The sequence below is a fragment of the Zalophus californianus genome, chromosome 3 (genome assembly GCF_009762305.2).
Source record: "Zalophus californianus isolate mZalCal1 chromosome 3, mZalCal1.pri.v2, whole genome shotgun sequence".
NCBI lineage: Eukaryota > Metazoa > Chordata > Mammalia > Carnivora > Otariidae > Zalophus > Zalophus californianus.
In genome coordinates, this window is record NC_045597.1 from 112,542,225 (window position 1) to 112,559,030 (window position 16,806).

General features: G+C 34.8%; 1 protein-coding gene across 1 annotated transcript; it reads right to left on the bottom strand.

Annotated features, from left to right (window-relative positions):
* Positions 1-10,998: 10,998 nt before the first annotated feature.
* LOC113920384 (neo-calmodulin-like) lies at positions 10,999-11,640 on the bottom strand. Its single transcript, XM_035726845.1, has one exon. It carries the CDS (start codon positions 11,449-11,451, stop codon positions 10,999-11,001), a length of 453 nt encoding a protein of 150 aa, XP_035582738.1. The 5' UTR covers positions 11,452-11,640.
* Positions 11,641-16,806: the final 5,166 nt, after the last annotated feature.

Sequence of the window (16,806 nt, forward strand, 5' to 3'; positions counted from 1 at the left end):
AAAATTTGGGCAGAGAACATTCAATACTTTAGATTCCACGATGAGTCGCGAATATAAAATACTCTAAAAGAAGAGATGACCCTTGACTTAGTACTCTTCTACATTATCTCAAGTTCCAAAGCACTGCTCCTCCAAAACTGGATGCTTCAAATCAGTTACCACAGTTTAAATATTTTCAATGCATCGAGGAGTATAGACTGTATTTTAGTAGACTTTAAATGGGACATTTGACATGGACCCTCAAGAGTACACCAGACATTGAAGATGAGGAAAAGAAGTGTGAACCAAGGAAAAAGAATAGGCAACATCAGGGAGGTAGGTGTCAAATTATGGAAAATTGTGATATCTGATGGAGTCATCATGTGGTTGGAACAGGAAGGGATGTGTTGCAATTTGTTTCACAGAGCTGTCTCTGGAAATAATATACAATGGAAAACTGAGGAACTTGACTCAGATAGAGCAATTGAGCAATTATTGCAAGAATTCATGTAAAAGATGATAGAGTCTGACAGCTGGAGTGAGAATGCAAAAGAGTTAGATTCAAGAATCGGTTCTAAAGTGGAACTGAAAGTGATGCTTTCATTATTGCTCTATGCTGTTACTTGTCTGTTGCTGGGGGAATGCACCTGACATAGGATTTCACTGAGGTCAATATACTGATGGCAGTTCTTATTAGATGCATAACTTTGGACAAGTTATTTAATCTTTATTAAGTTTTGGTTTCATTATCAAAATGTGAAAAAGACATTTATTCACAAAATGTGAATAAATCCTTAATTCATTGAGTTTGGGAATATGCAAAGACTCCATGAATGGTAGCTTTTATTTATTTTTAATTTAATTTAATTTAATTTAATTTTTTAAAAAAGATTTTATTTATTTACTTGACAGAGAAAGTGAGACAACACAAGAAGGGGAGCAGCGGAGGGAGAGGGAGAAGCGGGCTCCCCGCTGAGCAGGATTCCCAATGATGCAGGGCTTCATCCCAGGACCCTGGAATCATGCCCTGAGCTGAAGGCAGATGCTTAACGGACTGAGTCACCCTGGTGCCCCTAAATGGTAGCTTTCAGATATTAGATTTTTTTTCTGCTATAAGCATCTAAACTTGGACAGTGTTAGTAAGGAAAATTATAACTGTTTTTAAACTTAGTATGAATATTTTGATTTTATCATGTTTTCAGTGACTTTTTCATCTTATCATGTGTATGTATATATATGATTTATGAACTTTCACTAAATAGAACATATATATACTAAATATATGTTAAAGTTGATTTTAATCTATAAAACTTTGAAGAACAACACAGGTTGTATGCAATGGTGTCATTTGGGCTCAAAGTTGGTAGCTCTTAGTTTTGGCTAAATACTGGATTCATCAGACAACTTTGAGAATAAAATTCCTAGGATAAAAGCCAAATCAACTGAATCAAAATATCTGCAAATGGAGTACGAGAGTCATTATTTTTAGATCCCGGGTGATTCTAGCACATAACTTACATTGATCACTACTGTTCTAAGTGTTCCAAGATAGCGCTTCTCAAAATTTAATGTGAGAAAAAAATCACCTGGGGAATTTGTTGAAATGCAGATTCTGAATCTCTACTCCTGGCCTGGGTGGAGACTGAGAGATTCTGTATTTCTAAAAAAGATCCCAGTGAATGTCTTAAAACTGCTGGGCGGAGCCAACTCTGAGTAGTGAGGATCCAGATGATTGAGATCAGAGAGGCTACTATAAACAGGGAAATCTTCCTGACGGTTTGGTCAAGAATGGCCTGTAGGTCAACGGTTGATGAAGGATGGGGGCTCCATTTCAGATAGGCAGATGAGGAGAAAGAAAAGTCATACATGAAGGAGATACAGAGAAGTATACAGGACACAATTAGATTTTTGAGGAGCAGTAGATGATAAAGCTGTATCATAAAAAAATTCAGACCAGACTGAGACCTTGAAAGCTCTAGAGAGATATTTGGGTTTTTATTTCTGATTTAAACAGAAATTTGGAAGAAGCCTTACAAACACATTAAAATATGATCAGGAGAACTGGGGTTTGGGGGGGTGCCTCTCCGGGCATGTCATATGTATAGAGTCAGTTAGAGCTGAAGAAGCTGAAGGATGGAATAAGGGATGCTGGGGGTGTGGAGTAAAGGGAGTAAAGGATGCTGGGAGTAAAGGATCCTGGGGCGGGGGGGAGTCTTGGCCCTGATAATGAAGGGCCTGGGGCAAGTGTACAAATGGAAGCAAAACTTTTAAAAAGTAGTTGTAATAGTGCTAATCATAAATTTCATTAATTGATTTTATATATGACAAGTACTCTGCTAATAGTTCTGATTATATAATTTCATTCTCATAATACTCTCATGAGATAGATACAATTGTCCTATTATATTGGTTGTAAAACTAAAATAGAGGGAACATTAGTATCTTGCACAGGAGCACAGTACTAATAATAAATTCAGAGCCAACTAATTCATTCTTTCATACTTTGTCAGTTTTTCAAAAACATCACACTATTTCTTTCTACTTAAAAATAAATCCAAGTTACCATGTTTAGGGTTCTATGTTCCTGAAACAGAATTTTAGTGCAACCCAAGTTAGCAAATTTGTCCAAATTCAGCAGAAAGGCAAAAATGCCATGCATGCTTTTGTTTGGGAAACCATATAACCCTTAACCTTTTCATGTTTATACATAATGGTTTAGAGAACACATTTCTAAAGAATAATATCAATTTTTTTATACTGAAATCATAATACCTGTTTGTGCTGGAGTTTAAAAACTTGTTCTTTATATGGATCTCAGGACAGCTATGCTGCTTGGGATACGATACTGGGATATGATAGGTTTTTGTTTTTTGTTTTTTTGCTTTTTAATTTAAAGCAGTTTTATAAACAGATATAAGTTGCATATCATAAATTTCACCCATTTAAAGTGTATAAGTTAATGTTTTTAACATATTTAGAGTCAGTAAAACATCACTATGATCCCATTTTAGAACACTCCATCACCTCCCAAAAAACTCATGCCAACTCCAGTCCTAATTTACCACTGCTTTCTATCTCATAGACTTGTTATTTTCTATTTATATAGATTTGCACACTTCATATAAATTGTGTGATAGAATATATTGTCTTTTTTGACTGTCTTAGCATACTGTTTTGTGGTTTATTCATGTTGTAAAATGTATGAGTACTTCATCCATTCATATTACTGAATAATATTCTAACCTATGGATGCACCACATTAAACGTATCCATTCATCAGTCAATGGACATTTGGGTTCATTACACATTTTGGCTACAGTGAATAATACTGCTAGGAACATTTCTGTACAACTCTTTGTTGGGACATATTTTTTTCATTTCTCCTGGTACCTAAGAGTGGAAATACTGGTTTATAAGTTAATTCCATGTTCAACCTCTTGAAAAGTGAAAAACACTTTTGAAATTGGTTGCACTATTTTACATTCTAACCAGCAATATACCAGAATTCCAATTTTTCAAAATAGTAATCTTAATTACTCTATATAATTTGATTTAGCAGATCTGTCCCAAGCCCCAGGAATCCATGATTTTTATAAAAGTCCTATGAAAATAATATGGTACTCCCAAACCCACTTTGAGAAAAATTAATTAAAGTGAATGAATTCTACCAAATAGTGAGAATTTGAAGATAATTTTGGATTAAAACAAAAAGAAAAACAAAAAACAGTCCTGGGGGACTGCAGACATCCTGACCCTGAGGACTGAGGATGACTTTATTGTATGCTGTATAGATAGATAGATAGATAGATAGATAGATAGATAGATAGATAGATAGATTACTTTACTATAAAAACAAAAAGTGTAATCCTGAGTCCCCATAAATTTTGTCTTCAGTGGCTATATAGTAAGAATGTAACCACCATCATTTTCCTGTGCTATTATAGTCCAGGGGCCATTCTGGCTCTAGATGACAAGGAAAAAAATTTTAGATCGAAAAGTTCCCAGAGAATTGCAGAACATGCAAACACAAAACATGAAAAATTTCTCTCAATCAACCCAATTCCATCATTAAAATGCAATTTTACATCCAAATATTATGTATTCTAGATGTTTTCTTGCCACTTCTTGCTATCCCTAACCTCTTTCAGTATGCAGTCTCAGTCAAAGACAACATGCTGGGAGAGCTGTCTTGACAATTGTCTTTAAACTAAAATCTGCAAGCTACAGATTTCATGCAAAGCAAATTTATCATTTCTAATTGCTTTGAGGGATGAGTATGAAAAGGAAAACAATCCCCAGAAAGCACTCCTCCCCAAAAAACCAAAATGGCAACATCACAAATATAAAATTGGGGGAGAAACTTTCATTTATTCAAAAATATGCAACATAAGTAAAGATAGATACTTATAACGGCTGAGTGGGTGTGATCCTGCAGTGTATTCTGCCAATTGTGGGACAACCCAATTGTCAAAAATCCTCCTTCACTGTGAATACTTTATGCAGAAATTGAGTAGTATTTTGTTTTTGAAATCTGTGAGGATTGAGAATAATTTTACTATATGCCATTATTTTTAATAAAAATAATGTTGCTGTATCCACTATCCATTACTTTTTATTTTTTCATTATCCACTATTTTTAACAAAAAGTGTGAAGAGAGATGAAGCTGAAAACTTTTTAACAGCAATTGTTTTAAAAATACGGAATTATTTGAAACTTGAAAAAGGCAGAGTATAGGAAGTTGTCATCCAACTGTGAGCTATACCTTTCTTGCAACACACAAGGCCAAATAATGTCAGATGTTAGAAACCCGAAAATAAAGATAAAAGGGAAATCAGTGTCTGTGCATTCTTCTTAGGATGATACATTTAACACAACATTTCTGAAAATCACATCATAGGGTTTTTAGGAAAATACCTGACAGCTCAGATGATAGTTGAAAGAGAAAATAAATGAAAGATAACCCCAGGAAACACAGAAAGACAAATATAAAATAGTGACTCAAGGGCAACATAAACTTATTGCCTTCTGATTTTCTTCACAATAATACTTTTTTTTGCTGATTATTATAAGAAATAAATGTCAATGAGACAATGTGGCAGAAGTTGATTCTGGTAGGTTGGTAAAAATGTGAAGGATATTTCGTATCTAAAAGGTTGGCTGAGAGTTTATAAATATGGTTTCTGGACAGACTGAAAACAAATGAGCTTCAATGTAAAATGTTTCAAGGCATGTTTTATGCTTTCTTGATCTATGAACAATCAGGTATTTAATGTTTAACTAGCCATGTACTATTTATTGGGAAGGAGGGGAAAATCGAGTCCTTAATTCTACTTTATGGGAAAAAGAAGGAATGGGACAGTCCTTCGAGTGCTGTAACATGTACAAAATATTTCCAACAAAGGGGTTTTGGTAGGAGCTTATAAATGTGTGCCATACATCAGGATATCCTATTTGAAATAATGGAAATGCATTGAGAAGACATGACCCTAAGCAATTCAAGGAGGGGGGCTGGATGAGGAAGGTGGCATGGAAGATATTAAATCATTCTTCCTTCTGTCATTGCCAATTATATATTCAATTTCCGAGTCAATGTTTAATATATCATCAGAGCAATGCATTATAATTCTAGGATGGCTGGCACAGTCATAGTAACATCACTCTGATGTCATCGTAGATTCTGGCAAAGAGCCACAATGAGCATGAAAGTTTAGCCATGCAGAGAAACATTTCTTGTATTTTTAAAAAAATAAGTGATTAACATAAAACCAAACTAAAGAAACAACTTATTTGAAGAAGTGGAGGTCATTTTCCAACTGTTACTTCATAGTGTGTACTGGCATTATGCCAGGAAGACAGAAAGGAAAGCCCTGTAATAAAATATGTTTTAATAAATTATTAATTTTTCATAGCCAGGCTAAAGATTTAGAAGGAGGATGGCATTTTCTAACTAGGCCACAGGCTTATTGAGGTTAAAACTCTTTTTCTTTTGCCCAACATTGCAATATGGATGAGCCTTTGCTCTAGCTTATCGTAACTGCAGTGCACAATCGATATTTAAATCCTGAAAGATCAGCAATAATGGATGCAAACTGAACAGATCAATATTTAGCCTTTTGTGGACTATAACTTTTATCTTAGCCCCAATTACTCCATGGCACAGGGGTTGATTTTTAATGTCTTGGGTGTTTGGAATCTCACTAAGTTTAATTTTTAAAAGTTACAAAGCACTTTGTAAGACACCTAGAGAGGTGTTGATAAAAATTACTCTAAAAATATGCTTAAATAGGTTTACTGTATTTTCAAGATCATTTTGCAATAATGAATTTCAGTTGCGACGTGTGTGTGTGTGTGTGTGTGTGTGTGTGTGTGTGTGTGTGTGTATGTTTAATTTACAGGGGATCAGATAATTTTAAAATTCATGAAAAGATATTTCCTTGTAATGTCTTTGGCAATATTGCATGACCACTTGAGAGACATTTGCCCAGTTTATCTTTTTAGGATAAAAACTAATTACAAATTGAATCAAATATTAGCATTAAGATATTGTTTAATTATTCAGGTATCACAGCATAACTAATCAATTATGATAATTTGTCTCCGAACTTCTCTAAAGAGTTTTAAGTAAATCAAGATTCTGGAAAAAATAACATACTTTCTTTAGAAATAGCAATTTCAATTTATCACTCTTTGAGACGATAACTACTCATAAGTGTGAGCTCTGTTCCCTAAAGCCCAAACCCCATCTAATGCTAACAAAAAACAAAACAAAACAAAACTCTACCTTTAGTGACTAAGTAAACTAGAACATTTACTATGGAGAAGTACAAAGTAATAGCCTTTTTTGTAGGACTTCTATTTTGAGAGAGAGAGAGAGAGAAAGAGAGAGAAAGAGTGTGTGTGTGTGTGTGTGTGTCTGTGTGTGTGTCTGTGTGTGTTGTCTCAGAATTGAAAAGGGAGGAGTAAGACTTCCAATTATAGTAAGCATACTGCAGTTGATTACTTAAAATTAACAAAATATAAAAAGCAACTGCTTGAGGAATCTGACAAGTAAATAAGAACAGAAAAATTGGGAAGGACATTAAAACTTGAATAAAAGCTAATACGGTCATGTTGTATTTCATGTTTTTGTTTCTTCTTAATCTCCCCACTGTGAGACAAATTAAACTGTATGATGGGTACCATCATCAAAATCTCTTGTAATCCCTCCTTCTGACCAGAAGGCCAGGAAAAAAGCCACCTGCAAGCTCAAGAGAGTAGGGATAATTCTTCGTTTCCCCCCTTTTATAATTCTCCTGCTCCAAAGCCAGCCCTAATGCAGAGCTACAATACCACATTGCAGAAGTGGCACAAATACCTAGAGATTAAGAAAAACACCCATAACTCTGGATTCACAAAGAGTGTAGAGGGGTATCATTAAAAAACAATGTAAAAGAATTCCCAATATATACATAAATTTTTATCTCTTCTCTCTTTACTTTGCCCCAAGTACAGGCCCAGATGCACGGACCTGTACAAAAACTTGGGAGGCCAAACAATTGAAAGAATCTTGTCTTTCTGTCTAGTGACACCAAACAAAAAAAAAAAACAAAAAAAAAACAAAAACAAAAAATAGTCCATACAAGCTGCAGAGTGTTAGAGAAATCCCACAGAGGAATAAGTTGGAGACCCCCTATTTGCATGTGAAACAATGCAAGTCCTGAGCTCAGCCCCAAGTGTCCTCGTGCAGAATGTACCTAAGAAGCATAGACAAGGGTTTGAAAAGGGAACTACTATATAAACCACTGCTACAATATAAATCACTGCTACTGCTCAGGTAACAGGCAGACTTAAAGAACACAGTAAACACTATGAATATTAAATTTACATTAGATCACCTGCAGAAGACAGTCTGACTTGCATTCTATACATGAATTGACTGCTTGCTAAAAGAAACAAAAATCAGCATTATCAACTGGATTTTAGGAAGACCTGGTTTATAACAGTTTCCAAATGTCCAGACACTATCCAAAGTTACCCAAAACATCAGGACCCAGGACAGTTTGACCAAGAACCAGGAAAATCTGATAAATTATCAAGAGAAAAGAAAATCAACAGAGAAAAACGCTGAGATTACACAGATGTAGGAATTACCACACAACAATCTAAAGAAGTTATTATCAAGCTTTATGAGGTAAACATGAACACTCTTGAAATAAATGGGGAGAAATAGAAACTATAAAACAAAAGCAAATAGAAATATTAGAACAGAAAATAAACCAATATCTGAATATCTGGATAGGCTCAAAGTAGAATGGAGATGACAGAGGAAAGCGATAGTAAAATTGAGATAGAACAATAGAAATTGACCGGGTCTGAACAAAACAGAAAAAAAAAAGATGGAATACAAAATAAACAGAGCCTTAGTGACCTGTGGAATAATATTTAAATATTTCATATTTTTATCATTAGTGTTCTTAAAAGAGAAAAAACTAACTGCTGCACAAAACATATTTGAAGAAACAGTAGTTATAAGTATCCTAAATTTGGTGAAAGGCATACATTCACAGATTCAAGAAGTTCAGTAAACTCCAAATCCATAACATAGCATCTGTACATAGAGAGCTCCAAAAGATAAGAAATACTAAAAGTTGATTTTAAAAAGGAGAAATATGAAAGTCCACAATTACACTAGATTTCAATACCCCTTTCTCTATAATTGATAAAGCAGTAAGACAGAACATTAACAAAGATATAAAAAATATCTTAAAAAATATCTAACAATTCCATCAACTAACTAAAAACAGGGTTTGGCAAATTATGGTTTACCAATCAGATCTGGACTGCCACATTTTTTGGTATGGCCCAGGAGCTAAACATGGATTTTACACTTTAAAATGGTTGCATTATAAATGGTTACATAATTATCTACATAATCTCTTCAATTTTGCTTCTCAGTCTGCAAAGTCTAAAATATGTACTACTTTTCACTTTAATAGGTTGCCAATCTCTGAACTAGAAAGTGACATTTATAGAACACTCAACAACTGCAGACCAGAGAGTCTCCCAAGTATTCATGAAATATTCACTAAGACCATGTTGTAGGCTATCAACCAAATCATAAAATATCTAAAAGAATGGAAAGCATACAAATATGTTCTCTGATAATATCAGGATTAACATAAATCTATATCAGAAAGATGTCTTGAAAATCCCCAAGCAGGTTGAAATTGAACAGCACACTTCTATATAACTAATGGTTATAAGAGTATGTTACAAAGAAAAATAAAACCATTTTAATTGAATTACTGTACATCAAAATTTGTGGAATGCAGCTAAAGCAGTGCTGAGAGGGAAATTGATAGCAGTAAATGTTTGTATTAAAAATAATAAAGGTCTCAGACAATCAGAGCTTCTACCTTGAGAAATGGGAAAAATAATAGCAAATTAAGTAAAAAGCAAGTAAAATGAATGAAAAAAAATAAGTATAAGAACAAAAACAATGATGTAAAGATAAGACAGAATCAACAGAAACACAAGATAATTCTTAGAAAATATCAAGAAAATGTATAATCTACCACTTAGAATGACAAAGAGAGAGAAGATTAACATTAAGAATAACATCAATAAAAGAGGGTATCACTACAGATGCTAAATCGTGAATATAGGAATGAAACAAATAAATCTACAAATCATTGTTGGAAGAAATTAAAGATCTAAATATTTGTGGGACGCTTCAGTGGCTCAGTCAGTTAAGTGTTTGACTCTTGATTTTGGCTCAGGTCATGATCGCGGGGTCATGGGACCAAGCCCTAAGTCAGGCCCGTGCTGAGCGTGGAGCCTGCTTGAAATTCTCTTTCTCTCTCTCCCTTTGTCCCTTCCCTCCCTGCTCAAGGGCTCTTGCTCTCTCTCTTAAAAAAAAAGAAAATCTAAATATTTGCAAAATACTTATTTTGTGAATTTTTCAAAAATTATATATTCATGGATCAGAATGCTTAATATTTTTTTAAGTTAATGGTCTTCTTTTATTAAAAAAAAAAGCTAGCATTTACTACTTGGAATGGACGTAAAGTGTAATTTCTTGATCAGCAATGTTGATGCTTGTGCTGAAGTCCACAGCCACAACCTACTCAAAAACAGAGAGTCCCAAGATACTCCCTTGGTAAAGGTTTCTTTAAAAAAAAAATGGGGGCACCTGGGTGGCTCAGTTGGTTAAGCGACTGCCTTCGGCTCAGGTCATGATCCTGGAGTCCCTGGATCAAGTCCTGCATCAGGCTCCCTGCTCAGCAGGGAGTCTGCTTCTCCCTCTGACCCTCCCCCCCTCATGTTCTCTCTCTCTCTCATTCTCTCTCTCTCTCAAATAAATAAATAAAAATCTTTAAAAAAAATTGTGTGAATGGTGACAGCCTGACACCCATTTTGCTCCAGGACAACACGGGACAACGCTAAACCAACACACACGGCATGCCACTGGGGTGAGTGTCATGGTCCCCATGGGTGGGAGTGCCCAGAAGTATGACAGGGCTGTCCTGCTAAGTGGGGCTACTTTTAGACAGTTTATCCTTCACCCACTTTTCTGCACAGCATCCTGAGGCAAACCAATTTTAAATGTTTTGTTTTCAGTAAACCAGCTATGACAATTTATACTAACAAATTGAACTAGAACCCATCTGAAGAAGTTTTAAATTTGTTTTTTTCATTTTTCATTTTTAATACAAATGCCTGACTGTGCTCAATTGTCAAGCTGCATGCATGAAAAACTGGCCAGCCCAAACAGTGTATTAATCATGAGCAAATGGAACTGCAAGGAGTCCCTTAGGTGCTTCCTTATCCTTAAGGTAATACAAGTATTTATATCGTAAAACTGATGTGTAGCTTGATCTTTAGGGGAAAGGACCACCAACCAATACATGCAGATTTTGTGTGTGTGGACAGAAGGTACTTTTGACATTCAGTTTTGCTATATAGAAACAGAATGAGTAAATGAACTTTTTTTTTTTTTTTTTTTGCAAGAGGTAAGTAAAAGATTCAATTTGATTCTTCTAGAAGGGGGGAATGTAGTTTAAAGTAGAACATTTTGCAGTCATCATCTGTACAAATTCTTCATAGTTGACTTGTCCATCTCCATCAATATCTGCTTCTGTGATGACTTCATCTACTTCTTCATCTGTTAGTTTTTCTCCTAAGTTGGTCATGATGTGGCGTAGCTCCGCCACACTGATATAACCTTTGCCATCCTTGTCAAAGACTCGGAATGCCTCACGAATTTCTTCTTCGCTGTCTGTATCTTTCATTTTTCTAGCCATCATAGTCAAAAATTCTGGGAAGTCTACGGTGCCATTTCCGTCAACATCCACCTCATTGATCATGGCCTGCAATTCGGCTTCTGCTGGGTTCTGTCCCAGTGACCTCATGACAGTTCCAAATTCCTTTGTTGTGATGGTGCCATCGCCATCTTCGTCAAATAGGGAGAAAGCTTTCTTGAACTCAGCCATCTGCTCTTCGGTCAGCTGAGCAGTCCTGGTGTGAGCGAAGGGAAGAGCAGAGGGAGCGAGTGTGGCTGCACCAGCGCAGGGGGTGTGAGGGCAGCAGCCGTGGCTGCTAAGGCGCAATGTGCGCTCAGCACTGTGTGCCCGTCGCTGCCCAACTGCGAGTAACGGCACCGCGCCCGCGAGGCTCCCAACACCACTGCCCAGAATGCTTAATTTTTAAGGTGGAAATGCTACTCAAATTGATCTCCAGACTCAATATAAACACTACCAAAATCCCAAATTTCTTCATAGAAATTGACAAGATGGAAGTCTTATGGAAAATCGTGCGAGGCAGAAGAGCCAACATCTTAAAAAAGAACAAAGTTGGACGTTTCACACTTCTCGATTTTAAAAATTTGGTATGAAGTTATGTAATAAAAACAACATGGTAGTGACATAGGGTAGACATATAGATCAATGTAAGAGAATCAAGAGCCAGAAATAAACCTTCACATTTATGGTAAATTGATTTTGACAAGTGTGCTGAGACAATTTAATGGGGAAAGAAAAGTGTTTTCAAAAACCATGTTGGGAAAATTGGAATTCCACATGTGAAAAAATAAAGTTGAAATCCTTACAACATACAGAGCAATTAACTCAAAATGGAATGTAGATTTAAATTTGAGACTTAAAACTATAAAAGGGAAGAGAAACAAAAACAAAATTAAACTATTGGGACTACACCAAAATTAAAAGCTTTTACACAGCAAAGGGAACCGTCAACAACACAAAAAGGCAACCTACTGACTGGAAGAAGATATTTGCAAATAATATATCTGATAAAGGATTAATATCCAAAGTATATAAAGAACTTACTCAATTTAATATAAAAAAAACCCAACAACCAAACAACTTATGTGTGGAATTTAAGGAGCAAAACAAAGAAAAAAAAAGAAAAGAAACAAACAAAAAAACAGACTCTCAAATATAGAGAACAAACTGGTGGTTGCCAGAGGACACATGGTGGGGGAATGGGTGAAATAGCAAAGGGGACTAAAATAAAATTAAAATAAAATGAAATAAAATGAAAAGACAACCCATATAATGGAAGAAAAGTTTTGTGAATTATGTAGCTGATGAGACCTGTGGCTGGAATATATAAAGAACTCTTATAAATAAATAATAAAAAGATAAATAGCCCATTTTTAAAAAAATGGGACAAAGATGTGAATCTATATTTATCTAAAAAAGATCTACAAATGACTAAAAAGTACACTAGAGATGTTTTACAAGATTAGCTCTAGAGAAATGTAAATCAACACCACAATGAGATACCATTTCACAGCCACTAGCTTGGTTATAATAAAAATACTCAGATGTGACTGTAAAGCAGGGCAGCTGCTTTGGAAAACAGTTTGACAGTTGCTCAAAATGTTAAAAATAGAGTTCACCATTGGGTGATAACAATATTTTAAAGTTTACTGAGTTGATGTTTGCATAACTCTACAAATACACTGGACTCCAGTGAATTGTACACCTTAGATGCATGATTTGTATCTATGTGAGTTATATATTAATAATGCCTTTACATAAAAACAAAACAAAAACCTATACAGTGTCTGTAGCAGCTTCATTTGTAGTCACTAAACACTGAAACAACCCAAGTATCCCTGAACTAGGAAATGTATAAACAAACAAAAATAAACAAAAGAAAAAGAAAAAGAAACTACTGATACGTGCAATCCTATGGATGAATCTCAGATGTACTATCCTACATGATAGAAGCGTCTCAAGAGTCAATATACTGTATGATTCCATTAATATGACATTTTGGAAAAGGCAAAACTATAGTGATGGAGCATAGATTAGTGACTACATGGGTAATAAATCCTGGGAGGTTTGACTGCAAAAGGATACCCTGAGGGGCTTTTGGGGGTGATGGAACTCCTCTGTGTAGTGATTTTGCAGGTGATTACATGATTCTACACAAGTCAAAAATTTTAGACTCCCAAAAGTGTTTATTTCATTTTCAATAAATCTAATAATGATGCAATTTGAACAAACAAACATGGCAAATTTTCCCTGTGCTTTATTTGTGCCAGGCAAGCATTCTTTTAGGTCTTTAATGTTGCTAGTCCTAGCAATGACGGCACGGAGTTAGACACTATTATTTTCACATTCATGTAACAAATGGGAAACTAAAGGTTTGGGAGCTTGAGAAACTTAATCAAAGCCACAAAACTAATACCTTGGAGCAGGGGATTTGAACCCAAAAATGTGATACTAGGTCTTAGTCCATTTGTACTGTTATAACCAAATACCAGAGACCAAGGGGCTTGTAAACAACTGACATTAATTTCTCACTATTCTCGGGACTGGGAAGTCCAAGATCAAGGTCCCTTTGGACTCAGTGTCTGGTAAGACCAGCTTCCTCAATGATAGCCATCTTTTTGCTGTCATCTCACCTGGCTGAACAGACAAGGGACCGTTCTTTGGACCACTTTTCTAAGGGCCTAATTCCATTCATGAGGATTCCACCCTCATGACCTAATTAATCACCCCCCAAAGGCTCCACCTCCAAACACCATCACATTGGAGGTTAGGATTTCAGCATATTTATTTTGGAGGGACATAGACATACACATCATAGCACACTGGGAACCAGATCTTAATCTTTGTACATAACGCTTTTCCATACACTGTGTTTTTTCATATGTTCAGAAAAAAAAAAAAATGCCTATAAAGGAAGTGGGTTAGGATAATCACTGGTCCATGCTTGGGAACTACAAAATCAACAAAATTTGTACTTTAAAATTTTTTTTTACTTTAACTTTTTATTGAAGTTCAACATGTTTCAGAAAAATGAACAATTCATAAGTATATAGCTCAACGGATTTTCAACAGCCCCCAAACACTTGCATAACCAGCATTCAGATCAAAAAACAGAACATTCAAGGTCCCTTTACTCCACCTGCCCCTAGAAGTCCCTCATGCCCCTTCTGGCTACTACCCTTCCATAAATCCTGACTTCTAAGATCATAGATTAGCTCTACCTGTTCTTGAACTTCATATAAATGGAATTATACAGTGTGTGCCCATTTGTGCTGGCTTCTTTTGCTTGACATAATGTTGTTGTGTATATCAGTCATTCTTATTGTTATGTAGTCTTCCATTATGTGACTATAACATACTTTATCATTTTGTTGATGGGCATTTGGGTGGTTTCCAAGTTTGGGGCTGTTGTGAACAGTCTTGTCATAAGAATTTGTGCACTTGCCCTTGGATGAACATATGAATGCACTTACGTTGGTATGTTCCTGGGAGTGGAACTGCTGAATCATAAAATCTTTAGTTTTTTTTACATAAAATTTATAGTTTGACAAGTTATTTGAAGACCCCTGAAAAGGATCAAGGGACCTGTGTCTGAATGCATCTCTGTCCAACAAGCTGACACAAATATTCAGTGAAGAATAAACATTTGTTGATGTGGTGCTAAGGTCATAAGTAAGTTCTACCTCTTTCTGATCTTGTATCATGGTATGAATTTTGGGTACAGATTCTAGCTCATGTGTTGGGATACATTCTACGTTGTTTGTGAATATTTTTAAGGTTACCTCCCTAAACCCTCCAGAATTTTTTTCCTAATTCAGAATTATTTCTCATAATCTATATAGTCAAAAGTTTTCCAAAATAATTAAACTAGCACATATACTAGCTTTTTATTCCAGATGTTTTGACAAATGCAAATCACTACAGTTGTATTAATTACACAGTTATCTTTAATTATTAAATAATACAAATCACTGTATCAAACTATATCCTCATGTTGGCTCAAGGGTAGTGAAATTTAAATTTCTGAAACTAAACTTGATGTCTTCAATCATTCAGAATAAAATGTATCTGCTTCCTTCTTTTCGGCCAAATTGAGTATTATTTATTTTAACTGTTTATTTATCTGAACTCCCTGATTCCAGGATAATTTAGCCTTTAAGCTGAGTAGACATTTATTATATTTTAATCTGACAAAAGAATTCAGAACATTTCAGCATCTTAACCAAAGGTGGGGAGAGAACAATTAAAAAGAAAACTTCAGAATTGATTTTCACAAGAGAAGTTTCCAATCTGTGTTATTTACCATCCCACATTTTTAGTCTAATCTAATCCTGATAAAAAGCTATATCAATTTCACATTTTTAGGGATGAACTATATCAAAATCAAACACATGTTCATGGGAAAGTCTAATGTTTGTTTTCTTCCTTCAGATAAAGTTATTCAGATTTTGTCAGTAATCTCTTTTTCATCTTTGGGTTTACATTCCATCTTTAATTGATTTCAACAAGCTTCTTTATGTGCCAATCAATAACAGGACATTGACATGTAGAAGTGAAGTTCAGTAACTACCGGCCTTTTTTGAATATGAAGGATGATGCTTTTTTTAGGGGATAATGAAAACATTATCAGTGAATAATTTTGTATTTCTCATCACTTTATGGCATATAATATTATAGTATTATATTCAAATGATTTATCAACAACAAAAATGCTCTAAAATATATTCTTGAATAATTATTATTTATTTAATGCTAATTAGTTGAGCAGTCAATGCGCCCTCTTCAATCATCTGTCATACTACAGATCTTTTAAAATTAACGCTCACTTTCCAATGTTCTAGTAATTTAACCATTGAACCAACCCATACATTCTATTATTTGCCAAAACAACTTACCTCCTACTATCCAATGAGAGAAGAGTGTGCTTCATTTATAAAACTTACCACTGAATTTCATTGATCATAATTATGTTGTAACTACAAAATCCAACATTATTTTTAATTTTTCCACATTTATTCGTGACCATTTGCAATTTCTTAAGCAATATAACAATGAAATAAAACATTGATCCTATGGGAAATCAATCTTTAAATTTCTTTTAACATATACACCTAGTTCATTAAAATAAGATATTTGGACTATCAAATTTGAGGGCATCTTTATGACAACATAATATAATTGTCTCTTTTATGTTTACTAAAACTATGTGGTATCCATTCACAGAACTTAGTACATTCTTTTTTCTTGTTCCTTAACTGATCTAAACTTTATTATCACCTCATTTTATCTTGTGTTTACTCCATAAGCTACCCGTACAGTGAAAACAATAGGCATACACATGGGAGAGGAAACAAATCTCCAAACACCTGTACGTCTGTGGCAAAAACGAAGCTGTAGTTAAGAATGTTTCTCTTCTAATGACCAGCTCCTGTACAGTGTCCCTGCTGTTGCAGCTTGCTGATGGACATCATTTACATTCTATTACTCATTAGGATTTCCCTTTGGAATAATTCACATTAGGGTTACTGAAAGACCCTCCTGTCCATA